General features: G+C 51.2%; 1 protein-coding gene across 4 annotated transcripts in view; it reads left to right on the top strand.

Moving 5' to 3' along the window:
* Positions 1-1,268: 1,268 nt before the first annotated feature.
* TENM4 (teneurin transmembrane protein 4) overlaps positions 1,269-17,118 on the top strand; it is a gene marked incomplete at its 5' end in the record, with an annotated part of 383,392 nt that continues 367,542 nt past the window's right edge. For 3 of the 4 annotated variants that reach the window (XM_079707561.1, XM_079707562.1, XM_079707563.1), the window contains 2 exons: positions 1,269-1,506; positions 4,003-4,272. In XM_079707561.1, coding sequence (XP_079563687.1) covers positions 1,284-1,506; positions 4,003-4,272 — 493 coding nt within the window. The remainder of the gene's footprint in view (positions 1,507-4,002; positions 4,273-17,118) is intronic. The other variant, XM_079707560.1, reaches the window with a different exon arrangement.

The raw sequence follows: 17,118 nt of genomic DNA on the forward strand, positions 1-17,118 counted from the left end.
ATCCTGCTTTCCTCCTGTGCTGACCTCCTGGCTCTCGTAGGGGGCTACGTTTGCTACCCCAGAGCCAAAGGAAGACATTTGGAAAGAGAAAGACGGTGTCATAACAGCTTCAAAAAATGTGTCGGCCTAGGGCAAAAGGGTCAAGATGGGGAAAAGAGGAGAAAGGGAGATTAGGAGCTTCCTACCAGCCACACAGCCTGGCAAACCCAACATATGCAGCAGGTGCTGCGGCTTCCCCAGGTGCCGATGGTGCCGCCAATGAGATGGATGAGTCTGGAGGTGAAGGAGTTCTCTGATCAGCATGGTAGTCCAGGCCCAGCCTGAAGGACACTTCTGTGTGGTGGGAGGGAGGGGACTCAGGGAGCATAATAAAATAGGAAAAACTCGGACTTTAGAGCCAAACAGACCTGGTTTCAGATCCTGACTTTGATACTTACCACCTGAGTCACCTTGAGGGAGGTTTGGAACCTCAGTTTTCTCATCTGTCAGATGGAGACTGGTTGGCTGTTTAATTAAATATGCATTGGAGGCACCAGGCTTCACTTTAGGTGCAACAGATCAGGAGTGAGCAGAACAGGTAAGGCCCCTGCTCTCATGGTGCTTAAATATGAGTGCAAGAAAACAGACAATAAGCAGGTGATTATTTAATTATCTGGTGGTGATAACTGTGGATTGGTTGTTTATACCTTGGCTCATTTCCAGAAAAGGTTGGAGATAGTAATAATATCTCAGGACGTGTGACAATTGAATGAGATAATATATGCAAAGCGCTTACCCCAGTGCCTGAATATAGTCGTTCATTTCACAAATTCCTAAAGAGCCCCTGTTCTGTGTGAGGCCTTGTCCCAGCCGGAGGCCTGATGGGAACACACACGTGATTCGCATCTATAGCAGGATCGGGAAAACTAGTGCCCTCTGGCCTTTGTTGTCAGCTTCCTTGACAGGCATCACTGAAGGAGAGGCTGAGGGCATCTCCACAGGGGAGATAGGTCGGTCGTGTAGCAGGAAGAGAAAGGATTCATCATTACATGCCTTGGGTGCAAGTCCCCTTGTGCTACTTACGGCTGCGTGGCCGTGGAGCGACGCCCTCACCTCCAGAGCCTGAGGCCCCTTGTCCACAGCGCTGCGGGGTGAATCGAGGTCCGGGATGGACCCGGGGATTGCCTTTGCCCCCTGGGGCCGGAACTGACGCCCTTTCTTTGGTTTCTCGGGCTCCAGACCACTCGGCCCTGAGTGCGGCGAGGACCCTGTTCGTGGATGTGGAGGAGCGCCGGCCGGAGGCCATGGACGTGAAGGAAAGGAAGCCGTACCGCTCGCTGACCCGGCGCCGCGACGCCGAGCGCCGCTACACCAGCTCGTCCGCCGACAGCGAGGAGGGCAAGGCCCCGCAGAAATCCTACAGCTCCAGCGAGACCCTCAAGGCCTACGACCAGGACGCCCGCCTCGCCTACGGCAGCCGCGTCAAAGACATGGTGCCGCAAGAGGCCGAGGAGTTCTGCCGGGCAGGTGAGGGCGGCCGGGGCGGGGCTTGAGGCGCGCCTGCGCACTGGTGTACCTCCCCCCCACCGGGGCGGGCTTGAGCAGCGACTGGAGCCCAGCGAGGTGGAGGGCGCCCTTCCGCACCAGCACTCCGCTAGTTTGGCACCTAGATCTGCTCCGAGCCTGCCCTGTAGTTCGTTCTTAGTTCGTTTTCATGCTCACCCTCTTCGTGGGCGTAATGAGGTGGTTAGGAGCTGAGTTCTGACCGCCACCGGCTCGCCTCTGAGCCTCTCCTGTTAGGTGGCCATGAGTACTCGCTACTGTACTGAATTGTCCTGAGGAGTAATGAGATGACGCGTTGCGAGGTAAGTGCGATGATGCCATGCCTCTCCCGCTAGGCCTGGACCCGCAGGAAAGCTGACCTGTTAACAAGGCTGCCTCTCCTGCTTTAAAGACGAGGGGTCTTCAGCTCTTTCCCATTTGTGGTCAACAGCTCAAACTCTGACATCAGGCAGACCTGATGTGAATTCTGGCTCTGCCATTTTTACTGCCCTCAGTGTCTTCACCTGGGCAATGGGATCACAGCCATGCCTCCTAATTGAAAGGTGGTGGGGAGGATTGATGAGGACTGGAAATAGAGCACTTGACACTTGCACAGAGCAGGTGCTTCAGAAATGCTGCCTGCTACTGATTGTCATCTCTGGGTCTCAGTGAGGGGAGGGGACAAATGGTGAGCCCTGCCAGGCCCAGGTTGGCCTGGATGCCATCCTAGCGCGTGAGGCTCCAAAGGGAGCCCCTCTTATCTTCATAAATAACAAATGAGAAGCATTCTCAGCTCATAGGCAGGCATGGGCACTGCAGCTTACAAAGTTCTCTCTCTCCCATTACCTCCCTGGAGCCTCAAAAATCCTGTGAGGGTAGCCGAGTTCTCTCCTCCCACCTTCCCTCTCCCTTTATCCATCCTCCAGAGTGCTACCAGAGTGTGTCTGTCTGATTATTTAACTACCTTTCGCTGAGCACTTACTCTGTGCCAGGCTGGACACGGAGCTGACTAGGACCCCGGGAGGCACAGGGGTTCCTGGTTAAGAGCGATGCACACGACTGGGAGAGGAGCCCATCCCTGGGGGCTCCCCTCCTGCCTCACTGGAAGTTCCTTCTTCCTTCCTTTGCAGGCTTGTCCTCTTCAGTCCTGACCCTGGTTGCGGGATCCTTCAAAGCATGGGCATCTGCCTCTTCTCTCTTCTTACTCCGCTCACTCTCATCCACAGACCTCTCCTCTGAGCTCCCACCCTGATACCCCACCCTCTGCCTCTGTGCTCCCAGGACAGTCTCCGTGGATCCCCCCACTTTGGGCTTTAGCCCTTCATCATGGCCTGGGCTGTGTGTCCCCCACTTGACTGTGAGCTCTGTGAGGTCAGGCACCACGCCCTGCTCGTTGCTGTAGATTAGTACCCGACGGCAGCTTGGATTGGGTTAAATGTGGTGCTGCCTGGTTGTAAGTCCATTTCCTAGATCGGTGGTTTAACTGGAATATGATCCTTAGCGCCTTCGTCTACCCGTCTTCCTCATCCCCCCAAACACTCATGGGAATGTTAAAAATATGGAAGAAGCTGTTCCTGAGTAAACACTGGGTACTGTGGAGGCTGTGTTTCCCATGGAAGTCAGTAGTATCCCCTTTGTCCCTCAAACACTGATCCCTGAGTGAACTTCCCTCACCCGTGTCTTCCCGGCCTCTGTCGTGGGCACAGCCGGGCTTTCCCGGGGCCTCGAGAGACCTGTCAGCAGCCCAGCCTCGGCTGTGTGCTTGGCTCCCTGGGTTACCCCAGAGGCTGCTGGTTCCTGTCACAGCCCACCTGGTGTGAGGAAACAGAAGGCAGAGCTGACCTCCTTGTGCAAGGCCCACTTTTCTCAGCCAGTCACCATCTTCTTCACTTTCCTGCTCCAAGCTTTCCTGACCTGGCTGGAAAGGAACGTCTGGTCCCAGGGAACCATTGGCATTTCATGGACCAGGCTTCTGCCCTGCTCAGGAGCCCCCCTTGCTGGCAGGCCCTCCCTGGGCTGGAAGAGGAGAGCTGAAGCTCTCCGTCCAATCTAGCAGACATGTACTGAGCCCCTACTGGGTACGGGGTTGCCTTCTAGGCCCGGGGATTTAGGAATGAACGGGACACAGTCCCTGCCCCCGTGGAGCCATCTCAAGCAGAGGACCCAGGCTCTTACGCAGTTCTGCTCTGCAGGATGACCAGGGCCGAGGACTCTCAGAGGCAGCTCGGAGGAAGAAGCAGTGACTCCCACACAGGGTGCAGGATGGGGGGAGGCTTCTCAGACGAGGGGCCATTTGTATTGGGCCCTCCATAAAGGGGTGGAGGGTTCGGGCTGGTGGAGAGGGTGCAAAGGAAAGGCCCGGGCATCGAACATCACAGTGAGCTCAAAGGACAAGAGTGAGTCCTAGGGTAGGGGCCGGGCTTCTGGTGGGGAGATGCGCCCCCTCACGCCCTGATCCCGCTCCCCTGCCTTCCCTCCTAGGCACCAACTTCACCCTGCGTGAGCTGGGCCTGGGGGAGGTGACGCCCCCGCACGGGACCCTGTACCGGACAGACATCGGCCTCCCCCACTGTGGCTACTCCATGGGAGCCGGCTCCGAGGCCGACCTGGAGGCCGACACTGTGCTGTCCCCCGAGCACCCCGTGCAGCTGTGGGGCCGCAGCACACGGTCGGGGCGCAGCTCCTGCCTGTCCAGCCGGGCCAACTCCAACCTCACGCTCACCGACACGGAGCACGAGAACGCGGAGACGGGTGAGTGGCCCGCCTGGCCTGTGCCGGGCGCCTGGGTTATGGGGCCGGGGTTTTAGTCACAGTATTGATCTTCTGCTGCATCCCTTGGGGCTCCGGTGAAGTCGGTGGAAAATTGCTTTGCTCTCCGTCGTCAAAAGGCAGAGCCTCTCGCAGGGTCGCGTGAAATCCCCGCCCGTGGGTGACAGGCCGGAGACGGGTTGCCTCATTCCAGATGAGAGGGGTGCCGAATAGGGCAGGGTTACTGCTTACAAGGTGCCTGTGCGGGTGGGAGCAGACGGGCCGGAGGAGAGTGGAAGCCCATCCCCTGCAGCTCATCCTCTCTGGCGGTCACCATGCCTGGTCCTGCAGAACTCTGCTCACGCAGCCTCCAGCCTCCAGGGACCCAACCACCCTGGGCGCCCGTCACGCGTGCTGCCCCACCCCAGTGTCTTACGCTGATCAGAGGATAGCTTTCCCACGAAAACTGTCATGCTGGAGTAACTTAAAACTCGTGTTTTTACCCCAGCTTTCCCATGATCTCATCTGCAGATTGGAGGAAGTGCTGTCTCTGGACTCTATTCCACTCTCATCTCTGTAGCTCTCTTCCAAGTCTGGAGAGATGCTGTGGGAGAAAAAGAGGACACGTTATTCACACATCTCCTTTTTTGTGGGGAAGGAAAGGGAGCCGCGTTTCAGGATATTCCTCTTCACTCTCGGACCTTGCTGGCAGATCTCTGAGGGGCCCTGAGATAGATGCAGCCCTGCAGTGGGCCACCCGCTGAGGGAGTTTCCCTTTCTGTGGCATCTTGTGCCCACAGTCTCTGGGCAGCTTGTGGATGAGGCCCACGTGGAGGAAGGAGGGTCCTGCTGGAGTCCAGCAGCAAAGACTTAGGGAGGGTGGCAGAGACCAGGACGGCCCCTCTGCCCGGGGGAGGGCTTTGTTTCCCAGAGGTGCAGTGAGGGGGTCTGCTGGCCCTGCCACACCAGAGGTGGGCAGGGGGACGTGGGGATGGCAGTCTGAACGAGAACTGGAAGAACCAAGCCAGGTACCAGTGCCCCCTACTGGTTTCCAGCTGTAAATGCAGGATCCTTTGATTCCTCCCCAGGATGTGGGGGGAATTGGAGAAGTGGTTTAGGGGTGGCGGGGGGCGTCTGTGGAGACACCAGGTCAGAGGTGAAGGCTTAGGTGGGTTAGTCTCTGGAAAGGATGCTCCAGTGGGTTATGCACGACACGATCCCAGATTTGGGATCAGGCAGGAGACTAGGTAAGGTCAGGGTCAGGTGGAGAAATCCATCTCCTAAAAAAGTCAGGTGCAGCAGAATTGCAACTATTTGTTCCACCACTGCTGCTAGAGAACTCGGAGTTTTTCCTAGGGACGCACCTGTTTGAGGGGTGGAGGAGCAGCAGGTCCCAAATACCAGCTTGGCAGTGTCACCCTCCCCTGACACTCCACCAGCCCTGGGAGGGGGTCAATGACCTCAGCAGCTGAAGGGGTTCCCCTCTGTGCAGTGGGGAGCCATCCACACTCCCTCATCCACCTTCCCGCCTCCTAGGCCCAAGCCCAGCCAGCAGCCCCCTTCTCTCCTGCACTACACGCTGAATTTGATGTGCGAGGCCAGTGCAGAGAAAATGGTGTCTAACTGGGAGGCAGGAAGCCTCAGTGCCATCACTGACCTGGGGTGTAGCATTGGATAAGTTAGATCCCTTCTCTGGACCTCAGTTTCCTCATCTGTAAAATTAGTTTTAATGAAATCAGCATTCCTTGTATTCTGAGAATATTAATAGTTCTTAGATGGAAGAGGGGTGGAGGGGAGTGCTCTGTGGTCAGATAATGTAGGAAACACTGAGTTAAAGGAATTTAAACCAGTTTCCTTACTGCAGGACTTCTCAGAGCCTTTAATACGTTAATATGCATGCTAACGGAGATATTAGCAAGGAGGGTTATATGCAGCATCCCCCAAATTGATCTGAGAATAAAAAACCCTTTATTCTCAGAGCATGCAATGGGACCAGGGTTCCAGTGAACACTTCTGGAGAATAAGTGAGCTGAATCACCTGTAGGCCCTTCTAGATCTAGGATTCTGTGATTCGAAGTCCTTACATTAAGGTGAAGGTGCACAAGAGGAACATGATAGTAATAACAACAATACTAGTTAATACCTGCTACTGATTATTAGACCCCCGTGCCCAGTGCTAAGTGCTTAGCTGTATGATCTCATTTACTCCCTCTACAACACCTTGAGATAGGTTTTATTACCCTCACGGTACAGGATAAGGAATCTGTAGCCCAGAGAGGTTAAGAAACCTGTGTAGGTCACATAGCTAGCGAGACGAGATTTGAACTCAGGCCTGTATGATTCTAAAACCTTTACCCTTGTGGCCCTAATCATAGTGAATTTCCTCTGCAGCAAAGTACTTGGGTTGTTTGTTCGTTTGAAGGCTTCTTGCCATGGTGACAAATGATCATTTTTCCATAAAATCATGACAGAGTGAGGCACACACCACCCACTTTATTGTATATTCCCTGAGAGCTGAATTAAGCCTCTGTTGGGTGATAACGACATAGTCGGTGAGCCTGGAGAGCTTCAGGCTCTGATAACAGGGACAGGGAGATGGTTGCCTGCTTCCCTGGCCACACCACCCTCTCATTCTGATCATGCATTTCGGCATTGGGCCACAGCACTCTAAGTCTCAGTGTGCTCACGGAAGATGGGCACGCAAAGGAGGTGGGCAGGTGGATCTAACAAAGAGCTCCTCCCTGGCCGCCTCATCCCTTCCAGGCCTGGACTTCCAAACTCAGACATCCTGCACCTGTCCACTTGCTTCAGGCTGGAAAATTATATTAGTGGCTTTGCTATACTGGAGTCTAAATAATGACAGTAACATCCTGGCAGTGAAGGAGCCATAGGGATGGCTCCCCTTTATCCACCGAAGGAGGTTGACAGCTTTGTTGTCAACCAGAACTTACAGCTGAGGACTGGGGCTCAGAGGTGAAGGGCGTGCGGCGGCCGTGTACCTAGCTGAGCTGGAGCCAGGCTCTATGCAGAAGTCTCTGTTCTTTCCCGGCTTCCCCCCTCTTCTTCCTGCCCCTTCCGCTCTCACATCTTTCTCCCCTGCCCTCGTCTCTTTCTCTCGCATTCATCCCCCTGAGCCCAGTTCTCTCTTTTATCTGTGATGAGAACTCTGATCTTACCATCAGAACAGGGCTTAACTCCATTGGACATATCAGCCAACACATCGCATTACGGCCAGTTTCAGGAGCAGGGGGAGGCCATGCTGAGGACCTTTCATGTCAAGCTGCTGCACAAGGGTCATTGCCTTCAACCCTCATGACAGCACCGTGGCACTCCCATTTCCCAGATGGGAAAACTGAGGCTCCCAAAAGGTCAACTGACTTGCCAGAGTCGGCAAAGCTTGGATTTGAACTCAGGTCTCTCTGATGCTATAGTTTGAGCCCTCTGCCCGCCTCTTTTGGAATCAGCAGTTGAGGACACCAAAGCATGACCCCCAGCAACTTCCAGCCACAGGAACATCGACTCTGCCTCCACATCCGGCCTTGCATTAGTCAATAGTAATTGTCAACAGTATTGATAGTGGTGGAGGCTTTTGCTGAGGTCATGGTGAAGCTGCATGCAGCTGCCATCAATAATAACTTTTTATGGGGTCCATTAAAGCCAATTTCTGCCCCCGAAGTTTAATGTCAGCAGCTTTTATGTCACTGCTTAATATCCAAAATAAATACAGAATTGACGGGGTAATGTAAACACAAATCTTTCCCCTCAGGGGCATCAGGCGGAGCCGGCCCTCAGGCCTCTCCTGCTGGTGGAGCCACAGCAAGCAGGAGCTGGCATCATGCCAGGCACACACTTGGCATCCTCTAAGTGTTTTTTAGAAAACAGAGGTTGCAATGTGAGCTCCATTTCCAACCATGGGGTCAGGTGGACACAGTGTCTGTTTTGTAGATTCGTTCTGTGATTTGTTCTGTAGCTATGCTGAGCTCCTTCAGTGGACCAGGCATCATTCTAGAATCAAGAATCTAGGTGAATAGCAGGGGAGGTGGAGCTATGACAACCTTGCAGCCCTGTCTGTGGTGGAGGTTTAGCAGGCAGTGTGGCAGGGTGGAAAGAGCTGGTTCCAGATCTGGTGAGGAGACTTGGTCTCAAATCCTGGACCATGTCCCAGTTCTGAAACCTTGAGCAAGTCACCTCACCTCTCTATGCCACAGTTTCCTCATTCCTAAAACAGTGTGCCAGTGCTTACCCAGGGCTGGGAGAAGGGAAATGGGGAGTTTGTGTTTAATGGGTATCAAGTATCAGTTTGGGATGATGGAAAATTTGTGGAGATGGATAGCGGTGATGATTGCACAGCAATGTGAATGCACTTAATGCCGTTGAATCGTGTGCTTAAAAACGGTTAAAAGGGTTTTAGCTATTAATATTGTTTAAAGAGCTGTGGGGTGACAGTAGAAGGAGCCATTCGTTTTCCCCTGAGGGTGCAAAGGCTCATTCCTTCGTTCCACTCACATTGTGCACCAGAGTTTGAAGGCCAGCCGAGTAGGATTGCACTGAGCATGAGGGATCTGAGAGAGGCATTCCCAGTAGAGGCAGGTTGCTGGAGCCAAGGTTTGGAGGCATTGAGAGGTGTGGTGGGTCTGGGGAATAGTGAGAATTTACTCCTGAGCTCTAATCCCAGAGGCAAATTGAGAAATTCACTTAGAAAAGAAACAACGAAACAATCACAGTTACACCCAAATTATCAAGCAGCCTGGGTATCAAAAGGGAAATTACTGGTTAACCTAATTAAGCAGCCAAATTGTTTATTGAGAGTCTGTAGATTAGGTGAGCATCTTCAAGCACAGTGAGAAAGCAGCTCATTACCAATTTAACTCCATTTATCCTCTACCCTCCCTGGCCCCATGCTCGCGAGATTTAGTTTTAAAAATCTGTAAGAAAAGCTCTCATTAATTCCCTGAGTGGCCAGAGTACTGTAGCTACTCAGCCATTGGATACAAGTCTCCCTCCTCTAGGACAGGAAGCTGGGTTCGTTCAGCTGGGGTAGGGATTATACCCCTATATTTGACTACCCTTCTGGCCCATAAGCAGGCTCACACTCCCTCCCATACTGCAGAAGTACCTGATGTTTTCAGGGAATTAGAGTCTCTTACTGGACAGAGTTATCCACAAAATGAGGACTGTAAGCCCCCAAGTTCCAAAAAGGATTGAGGAGGGCCGAGTACATTCAGAGCATCTGAGAATCTGGGAGCTAGAAGGAACCTTAGAGATAAAAAACGCATTGATTCTTAACCTTTCCCCATTTCCTAGTTCTCTTAGTCAAGAAAACTACGATTTAGAGAGGTTAGGTGACTTGCTAACAGTGGCACAGCTAGTAAACGGCAGAGCCAGGGTTTGAATCCAGATCTGCCTCACTCCACTGTTATCTTTCTTGACCAGTGCACTCTGCAGTCTGTTCTGTTTTACAGAAACATGTTTTCATTAGCTCAATGCTAATAAAATATACACAACCTGAGAGATGATTCTTGCTGTATCCAGAAGGTAAACTTCTTTGTCACTGTTAGAAACTGCTGGAAGAGAAATTGAATCTGTAACCTGTTAGAGCTACTCAGGACCCTAGAGATGATACCAGGTCACTCTCTAATTGTGACATGCTGGAGAGAAGACATTTAAAGTAGACATTGTAGAGGTTTAAGGGAAAAAGTCCAACTAGTAGGTTTCTGAGAAGGTTTTATGGAAGAAGTGCTGGTCCCTGGGCTTTGAGGGATGGGAGGGATTCTACCAGGTAAGGAGGGGGAAGAAAGGGCATTCTCTGTGGATGAAGGCATGGAGGAGGACAAATGTCAGGTGTGTCCCATGAGGCTGGAACATCGGGTGTGACTGGGGATATGGGGGCAGAGTGTGCTGGGAGGGAAAGTTGGAGAGTTAGGCAGATCCTCTGTCATTTAACAGCTGTTTGTTGAGCACCTACTGTTTTAGGTATTGGGGTTCCAGCCTGATCCAGACAGACAAAACTGCCCCCTCATCAGTGGGGAGACTGATCAACAGGTTTAAAAACTACATTATATAGGATGTTTCAAGATGTTAAGTGTTACAGGAGAGGGGATAGGGAATGCAGGGTGGGACTGGGGGTGCAGCCAGAGGAGGCTTCACTGAGAAGATGGCACGTGAGGTAGGCGAGGGAGCTGGTGGCGAGGAATTCCGGAGGAAAAGCCATCCCGGCAGAGGGAAGGGCGGGTTCAGGGGCCTTGGGGCAGGAGGGTGTCTGGATTGTTCCAGAACATCAGGGAGGCCAGTGTGGCTGCAGTGGGGAGGAGACCAGAGAGGGCACGTGGGGTAGGGCCCACGTGCAGGCCATTGCAGGGAGAATCACAGGAGGCTCCGGGCTGGGGACTGACAGGGTCTGACTGATACTTGGACAGGGTCATTCTGAAAGCAGCAGTGTTGAACTCCAGTGGGCTGTGTCTGAGTAGGAGGCTACTGCAGTAATTCAGGAAAGGGGGTGGGCGCTCAGGCCAGGACCAGTGCATGGAGGTGGTGAGGATGGGGTCTGTACCTGGGGAGGGGAACCAGCCGCCCTTCCCTGCTCCACCCCAGGGCCTCGTGAGCAGTGAGGAAGACCACAGTATTCTTAGGTTCTGTGACCAAGATGGGGTCCCAGGTACTCTTAAGGGGAGGGGGCTCACACCTGATCCTTCTCCTGGCCTCACAGCTCCTTCAGCCCAGCTGCAGAGTCCTTTAGCGTTGGCCTGTCCCATGCCGCTCCCCACTGGCTCTCTCAAAGCTCATGGCCTTGGTCATGAACCACACCCCCTGTCCGTTCCTCACACCGTACTCCCTCCATCCAGTTGCTGGTCATCTGGATCTCTGACCTTGTTGCCTGACTCCCGCTTCCAGCCTTGTCATGCGGCCCCCAGGAGACTCTTGGTCCCATCTCTTTGGTTATCATCTTGGCTTCTCTGTGTCCATAAGTCCAGCCCTTCCTTCTGCTCAGCTGCCTCAAACTGCCTTGGTGAAGTCTGACCTGGGGCCTCCTCTCCATAGCACCGCCTCTGCTGGAATTGCTGTGATCTGGGAGCTGGTATCTGACAGCCACTAATATTGTTGTTCTTGTGAGTTCCTTGTAAGAAGACTTTAAATACATCCCAGATCCGCTCCCCACTGGTGCGCACTGCAGCACTCCCTGGTGGGCAGTACGTGCTAATACAAGCACACCCTCCTTCTGAACTGGGAGGAGGGAAAAACAGACCCGGAAAGCTACGCTAAATTAAGATAGATTGCATTTGTGAAACTAGGTTAGGACCTGCTGTGTGTGCTGAGAGGTAACAGTGATCTAGAGTTTCGCTTTTAATTTGAGCCAACATGACTTTCAGTTCCAGTGGAAGCAATGATGTGCACAATGACAAACTTCCTACCAAAAGACATTTGCAAGGCATTATTTCCTATTGTAAGCTCAGCTTTGTCCAGGGAGAGTGGCTCTTGGCCGGTTTCAACTTCATATAATCCAGGATGACTTCAGGGAAGAAAGAGAGTAACCCATGGTGCGGAAGGAGCTTCCTGCCCACAGGAGCCTAGTTCCAGTGCTGGGGTGTGTGGAATCCGGGGATGAATCTGGTTTCAGTGTTAGGCTCTATCACCAGACCCAGTGTGACCTTGAGCAAGTTACTTCTCCTCTCTGGACGTCAGTTTGCCCCTGAGCCAAATGGGATCATTGGACTCTCAGGCAGCAAGGTAACTGGGAACAGCATGGGCTTGGAGTCACACTCAGAATCCCCACTCAGCCACTCAGGAATTGGGTGATGTTGTGCGAATGACTGGATCTCACTGAGCCTCAGTTTCTTCATCTGCAACATGGGAATGAACACATGCCTACCTCCTAAAGCTGTAAGGAGCACAAAAGGCAAGTGTGCACATGAAAGATACAGGGCTTCCTTTTCCCAGCTGTGGGCTGTAACTGATCCTGAAATCAGTGCTGTGTTTCCGCACCATCATTTAAAATAATGGGAATGAATGGATGGGAGAGGAGCAGAATAGAATAGAGTACATCAAACATAGTGAAGTCAGTGTTATTTTGTGAATTTTTATTTTAGCTGTACTTTACACACAGCACCTGTACTGGGTCGCCACTTACAATGTATTTCTTACTATGCAATTCAGTTAAAAAAAATAATAAGTTTAAAAGATGGTACTTGGCACATAACAGGACCTGATGAATGTTAATTCTTTTCCTTCAAGGACCCCTCAGTTTGAAGATTCCATGATTCATGCTGTCATAGTCTTGTCTAAAAACTATTGGCGTAGTATTTCTAGGGCCCCCTTATGGAGAATGAGTGCATTTCTGGGCAGGGCCTCATGATTCAGTTAAAAGAAGCTGGGCTCCAGGATCAGATGGACTTGCCCAAGGTCACACGGCTTATATAATGACAGAGCTGGAATCCCTGGGTTGTAGGACCTGGCCATCTCTCCCCTTCCCTCCCACAGCTTCCTCCTATGTAAATGGCTGTTGGGGTAACTGATAAGCCCTTGAGTAGCTACAGGCAGCAGAAAAAGCACCCCAAACAGGATGCGCTGACAGGAGGATACAGGGGCCTTAATCTGGGTTCACGTAACCAGCTGAATCTCTCCATCAGCACAAAGGCAACTGGAGAGGAACCCAGGGCAAACACGTATGAGTACCACATGCAGCCAGCGTGTCGAGATGAATTTGGCTTCCCCCAGCCCATGGATCCTTGCCACAAATTTAATTTCACACTAATCAACCCAGGCAGACTGACCACAATATAGAAATGACTTTCTTTCCTTTAACTTTGGACTGGAGGAAAACATGTGAAGCAAAGTGTGAGGAAGGGCTCCTGGGGGTTCATATGGGTTTGAGGCATGAAGCATAGCGGGCAGAGAGGGACAGTCATTACCCACAGGATCCCCGGAACCAGGCTCAGTGCAAACCCCACAAAAGACCTCTTTAGGGAAGAGGCCTCAGAGAAGCCCAGACCCTCCCCCAGACTCTTCCCAAAGCTACAGGCCCAACTTCCTCTGATGATGGGGTGCAGCAGTGGTGAAGGAAAGGAGCATTAAACTAGCCTCAGGTCTGACTCCTGGCTGTATGGACTGTTGGGGAATTAGCAAGAAGTTTGTCATGGCTGAGCCTATGGAAATTAAGAGTTGAGGCCTGAGAGGAAAGCTGGGTTCCAGCATGGTAGACGATGGTTCTGAATTGCTGGCTTCAGCCTTTCCCGTGAAGGTCATAAGAAACCCCCAAAAAGGGTTTAAGCAGGGAGTGGTCAAAGGTGGCAGGTACTTTCCCTGATTCAGATGAGGACATCAGCCCATTAGATAGAGGGTTTTTTTCCCCCCATTTTATGGATGTTGAATGGATGGAATTGTGTCCCTCCCTAAATTCTTATGTTGAAACTCTCACCCCTAATGTGATGCTATTTGGAAATGGGGCCTTTGGGAGATATTTAAGCTTATTAGGTAAGATTATGAGGATGGGGGGCCCCTCCTGATGGAATTAGTGCCTCAGGAAGAGGAAGAGAGAGATTGCTTTCTCCAGGCACATACACTGAGGAAAATCCATATGTGAACACAGCAAGAAGGCAGCGGTCTGCAAGCCAGGAAGAGTCCTCACCAGAACCTGACCATGCTGGCACCCTCCAGAACGGTGAGAAAATACATTTCTGCCATTTAGGCCACCTGGTCTGGGTACCCCAGGCTGACTAAGGCCCCAAAAGCTTAAGTCACTTGCCAGCCAGGAGATCACAAAGCTGATACGTAACACAGGGCAATTAGAATCCAAAGGTCTTACCCCTGACCACATTGCCTCATGGAAATAGGAATGCAAAAATTTGAGTGAATGACAACCAATGCTTTTGTGGTTTAAAAGGTGCCAAAATCCCCTCCAAAAAACCCGCAACTTACACTTATAAGCACAGACTCTGGAGCCAGACTGCCTGGGTTTGAACCCCAGCTCTTCTACTTATTAACTGTGTTACCTTGTGTTACACAAGGCAAGTTTCTAAATCTCTCCGTGCCTCAGTGTCCTCACCTATAAAATGGGGATAATTCTGCTGACTGCCTCATTGCATGGTTATGAATTAAATGAGCTCAGAGAGTTACAGCACCTAGGATAGTGCCTGGCACCTAGGTAGTGCTATATAAGCGTATAGTGTTGTTATTATCAATTGTGCAGCATTCTGTGAATCACAAAGTGTTTTCACTTTTTGTTTAACATTTGCAACGACCTTTGAGATAGAGGTCTCATCATCATTTGAAGGTGCTCTGAGATCACACAGCTGGAAAGTGGCAGAGATGGGATTCAACCCCAAGTCTCTCTGACCCCACACCCATGCACTGCTGTTCACAACTACAGGCAGACCTCAGAGGTGCTGTGGGTTTGGTTCCAGACCACCGAAATAAGAGAGTATTGCAGTAAAGCAAGGCACACAATTTTTTTTTTGGTTTTCCAGTGCATGTAGAAGTTATGTTTACACTATACTGTAGTCTATTAAGTGTGCAATAGTATCATGTCTAAAAAAAGTTATATACATACCTTAAATAAAAAATACTTTATGGCTAAAAAATGCTAACCATTATCTGACAACGCAGGGTTGCCACAGACCTGCCACAATTTTTTAAAAATGAAATACCTGGGAAGCGCAATCAAATGAGGTATGCCTGAATATATGGCAGCTGGTCAAAGCCGACTCCCCAGTTGCCAAGCTGGCTCCCCAGTTGCCAAGGTCAAGTGTGAAAAGACTCCAACAGGCCTGATTTTCCTCAGACCAGTTTCTCCCAGTCGGCTCTGTGAGAAGGCTCTCAGACCAGGCTCTCTGTTCTGGAAGAAACTTTCCTTCAAAGAAATAGGCAAACCCTTTATATTCAAGACACCAAAGAGGACTTTTCTTTCCACTACCGCTCAGCAACCTGGCTCCCAAGTGAACGTGCCGCTCTTCACTTTGTAGGACCTTAACTACAAAACAAATTGCTCTCCTGAATATGCCCCCAGGAAGGAAATAATCATATGGAACAAACCAAAGTGTGGTGTAAACAAATTACAAACAATTGTAAACACTTGTTGACCATTCCAGCTGCTGTATGGATGGCAGAGGGAGGAGAGAGGAGCCATCATGGGTGTGAAGTGGGCTGTGAAAAGGCAGAGGAGGCTCTGCAAACAGGAACCAAACGGCTAAGTCAGAAGTTAGCATGTGACAAGCGAGGCTCCTTGGGCATCTCCCACCCTGCGGCCTCACATGGTTGGAAAAGGAGAGAAGTGGCTAAAGCCCAAAGGATTTACCCCGCTTTCTACCTGCATCCACCACTTTCAATAATTTCCTACCTCAGCACTAGAGCTAGTGCTAAAAGATGCGTTTTAGTTGGAGAAAATATCGTGTCATTTTTTTCCCCAACTGGATCTAACAAGCTCTTCAAGTGTCTGCTTTGGCATTTGGCTGTTATTCTTCACACTTAGGAAGTATGTCAGAGCTCATGACCCCATCAATACGTGACATTTCATGAATTATCACATTGCCACCTTGGCCCAGGGCACCTGAGCCCCCATCCTGTCTTTGAACCCTGACAGTGGACCTTCGAACTTGAAGCCTGTGTCGAGGGGTGTTGAAGGCTCTGTGAGTCACTGGGAGGACTCACAGGGCTCAGCACATAGTGGGACTCATGGCTAATATTTATTATAGCAAAAGGATAAATAGCAAACCAGCAAAGGGGAAAGATGCACAGGGCGAAATCCAGGGGAAACTAGGTGCAAGCTGCCAAGCGTTGTCTCTTAGCAGAGTCACTCAGGATGTGCTTGATTCCTCCAGCAGTGAGCTGTGATGACAAAAGTGCTGTCCAGCAGGGAAGCTCAAGAGAGACCCCTTGGCCAAAGATTTTATCGGGGGCTGGTCACACAGGCACCCTCTGCCCAGCACAGGCTAAAATGCCAGACTCTCAGAGGGAAGCAGGTATTTAGCATAAGCCCTCATTATTTGTCCACACAGTCTAGGCACAGTAAGCCACCCTTCTCATTTAGAGAAGGTTCTATATCAGGTAAGGAACTGTTTACCAGCCAGGTTTCCAGATGCCAGCCAAGAGCCAACCTTGCAAGCACCCCTTTCTAAGGATCTTAGGCTGCTGTGTTGACTCTTCTCTGCACAAGCCTCTGGTCCTCCCCTCCTGTTTACTAGTGAGTAATCCTAGCCGCTCACCCAGCGTATACCTCTCAGGTCAGCTGTGTAGACCTTTCTCTATGCTTCGTCTTTCAGGCATTAACAGTGATTGTAAACTTTATTGAGAAAGAAAGAAATTAAGAAATTGCTTAATACAGAAAGCTCACTACTGGTGCTGGTAATGAAAGAGAAGAGAAAATAAAATGATGGCTCTTAGGAAAAAGAAAAACATGGTAAATGATCTCACAGCAGGACAATGCTACTTGGTCTACAGTGGTATTGATGGTTTGAGGTTGGGGGGAGGGAAGTTGTGAGGCTCAGTGACTGAACAGGTGCCATGGACACGTGTGCATCCTTTCAGTAGCATGTCGCAGGCAGTGTGTTAGTGCTGCACGAATGCTGAGGTGAAGCAGGCATAGTCTCTGGCCCCAGGGGCTCACGGTGTAGAGAAGACAAACACATAGCTAGGCAGTATCCCACAGAGTGCCACGTGAGTGCCATCACTGACCCTGGATGGCCGTCAGGCAGAGGACCAGCAGAAGAAACCTGGCCCTGCTGAGGCAACTGAATGAAATGATTCCTAAGACCTACAGCTCTGAGCACCCATCCAGGGAGAGCTGGGACAGGACCACAGGAAGAAGAACGTTCACCACGCTGGCCTCTCAGGCCTACCGATCCTGGAACGCAGCTGTCA

The sequence above is a fragment of the Hyperoodon ampullatus genome (genome assembly GCF_949752795.1).
Source record: "Hyperoodon ampullatus genome assembly, chromosome: 7".
Lineage (NCBI taxonomy): Eukaryota > Metazoa > Chordata > Mammalia > Artiodactyla > Ziphiidae > Hyperoodon > Hyperoodon ampullatus.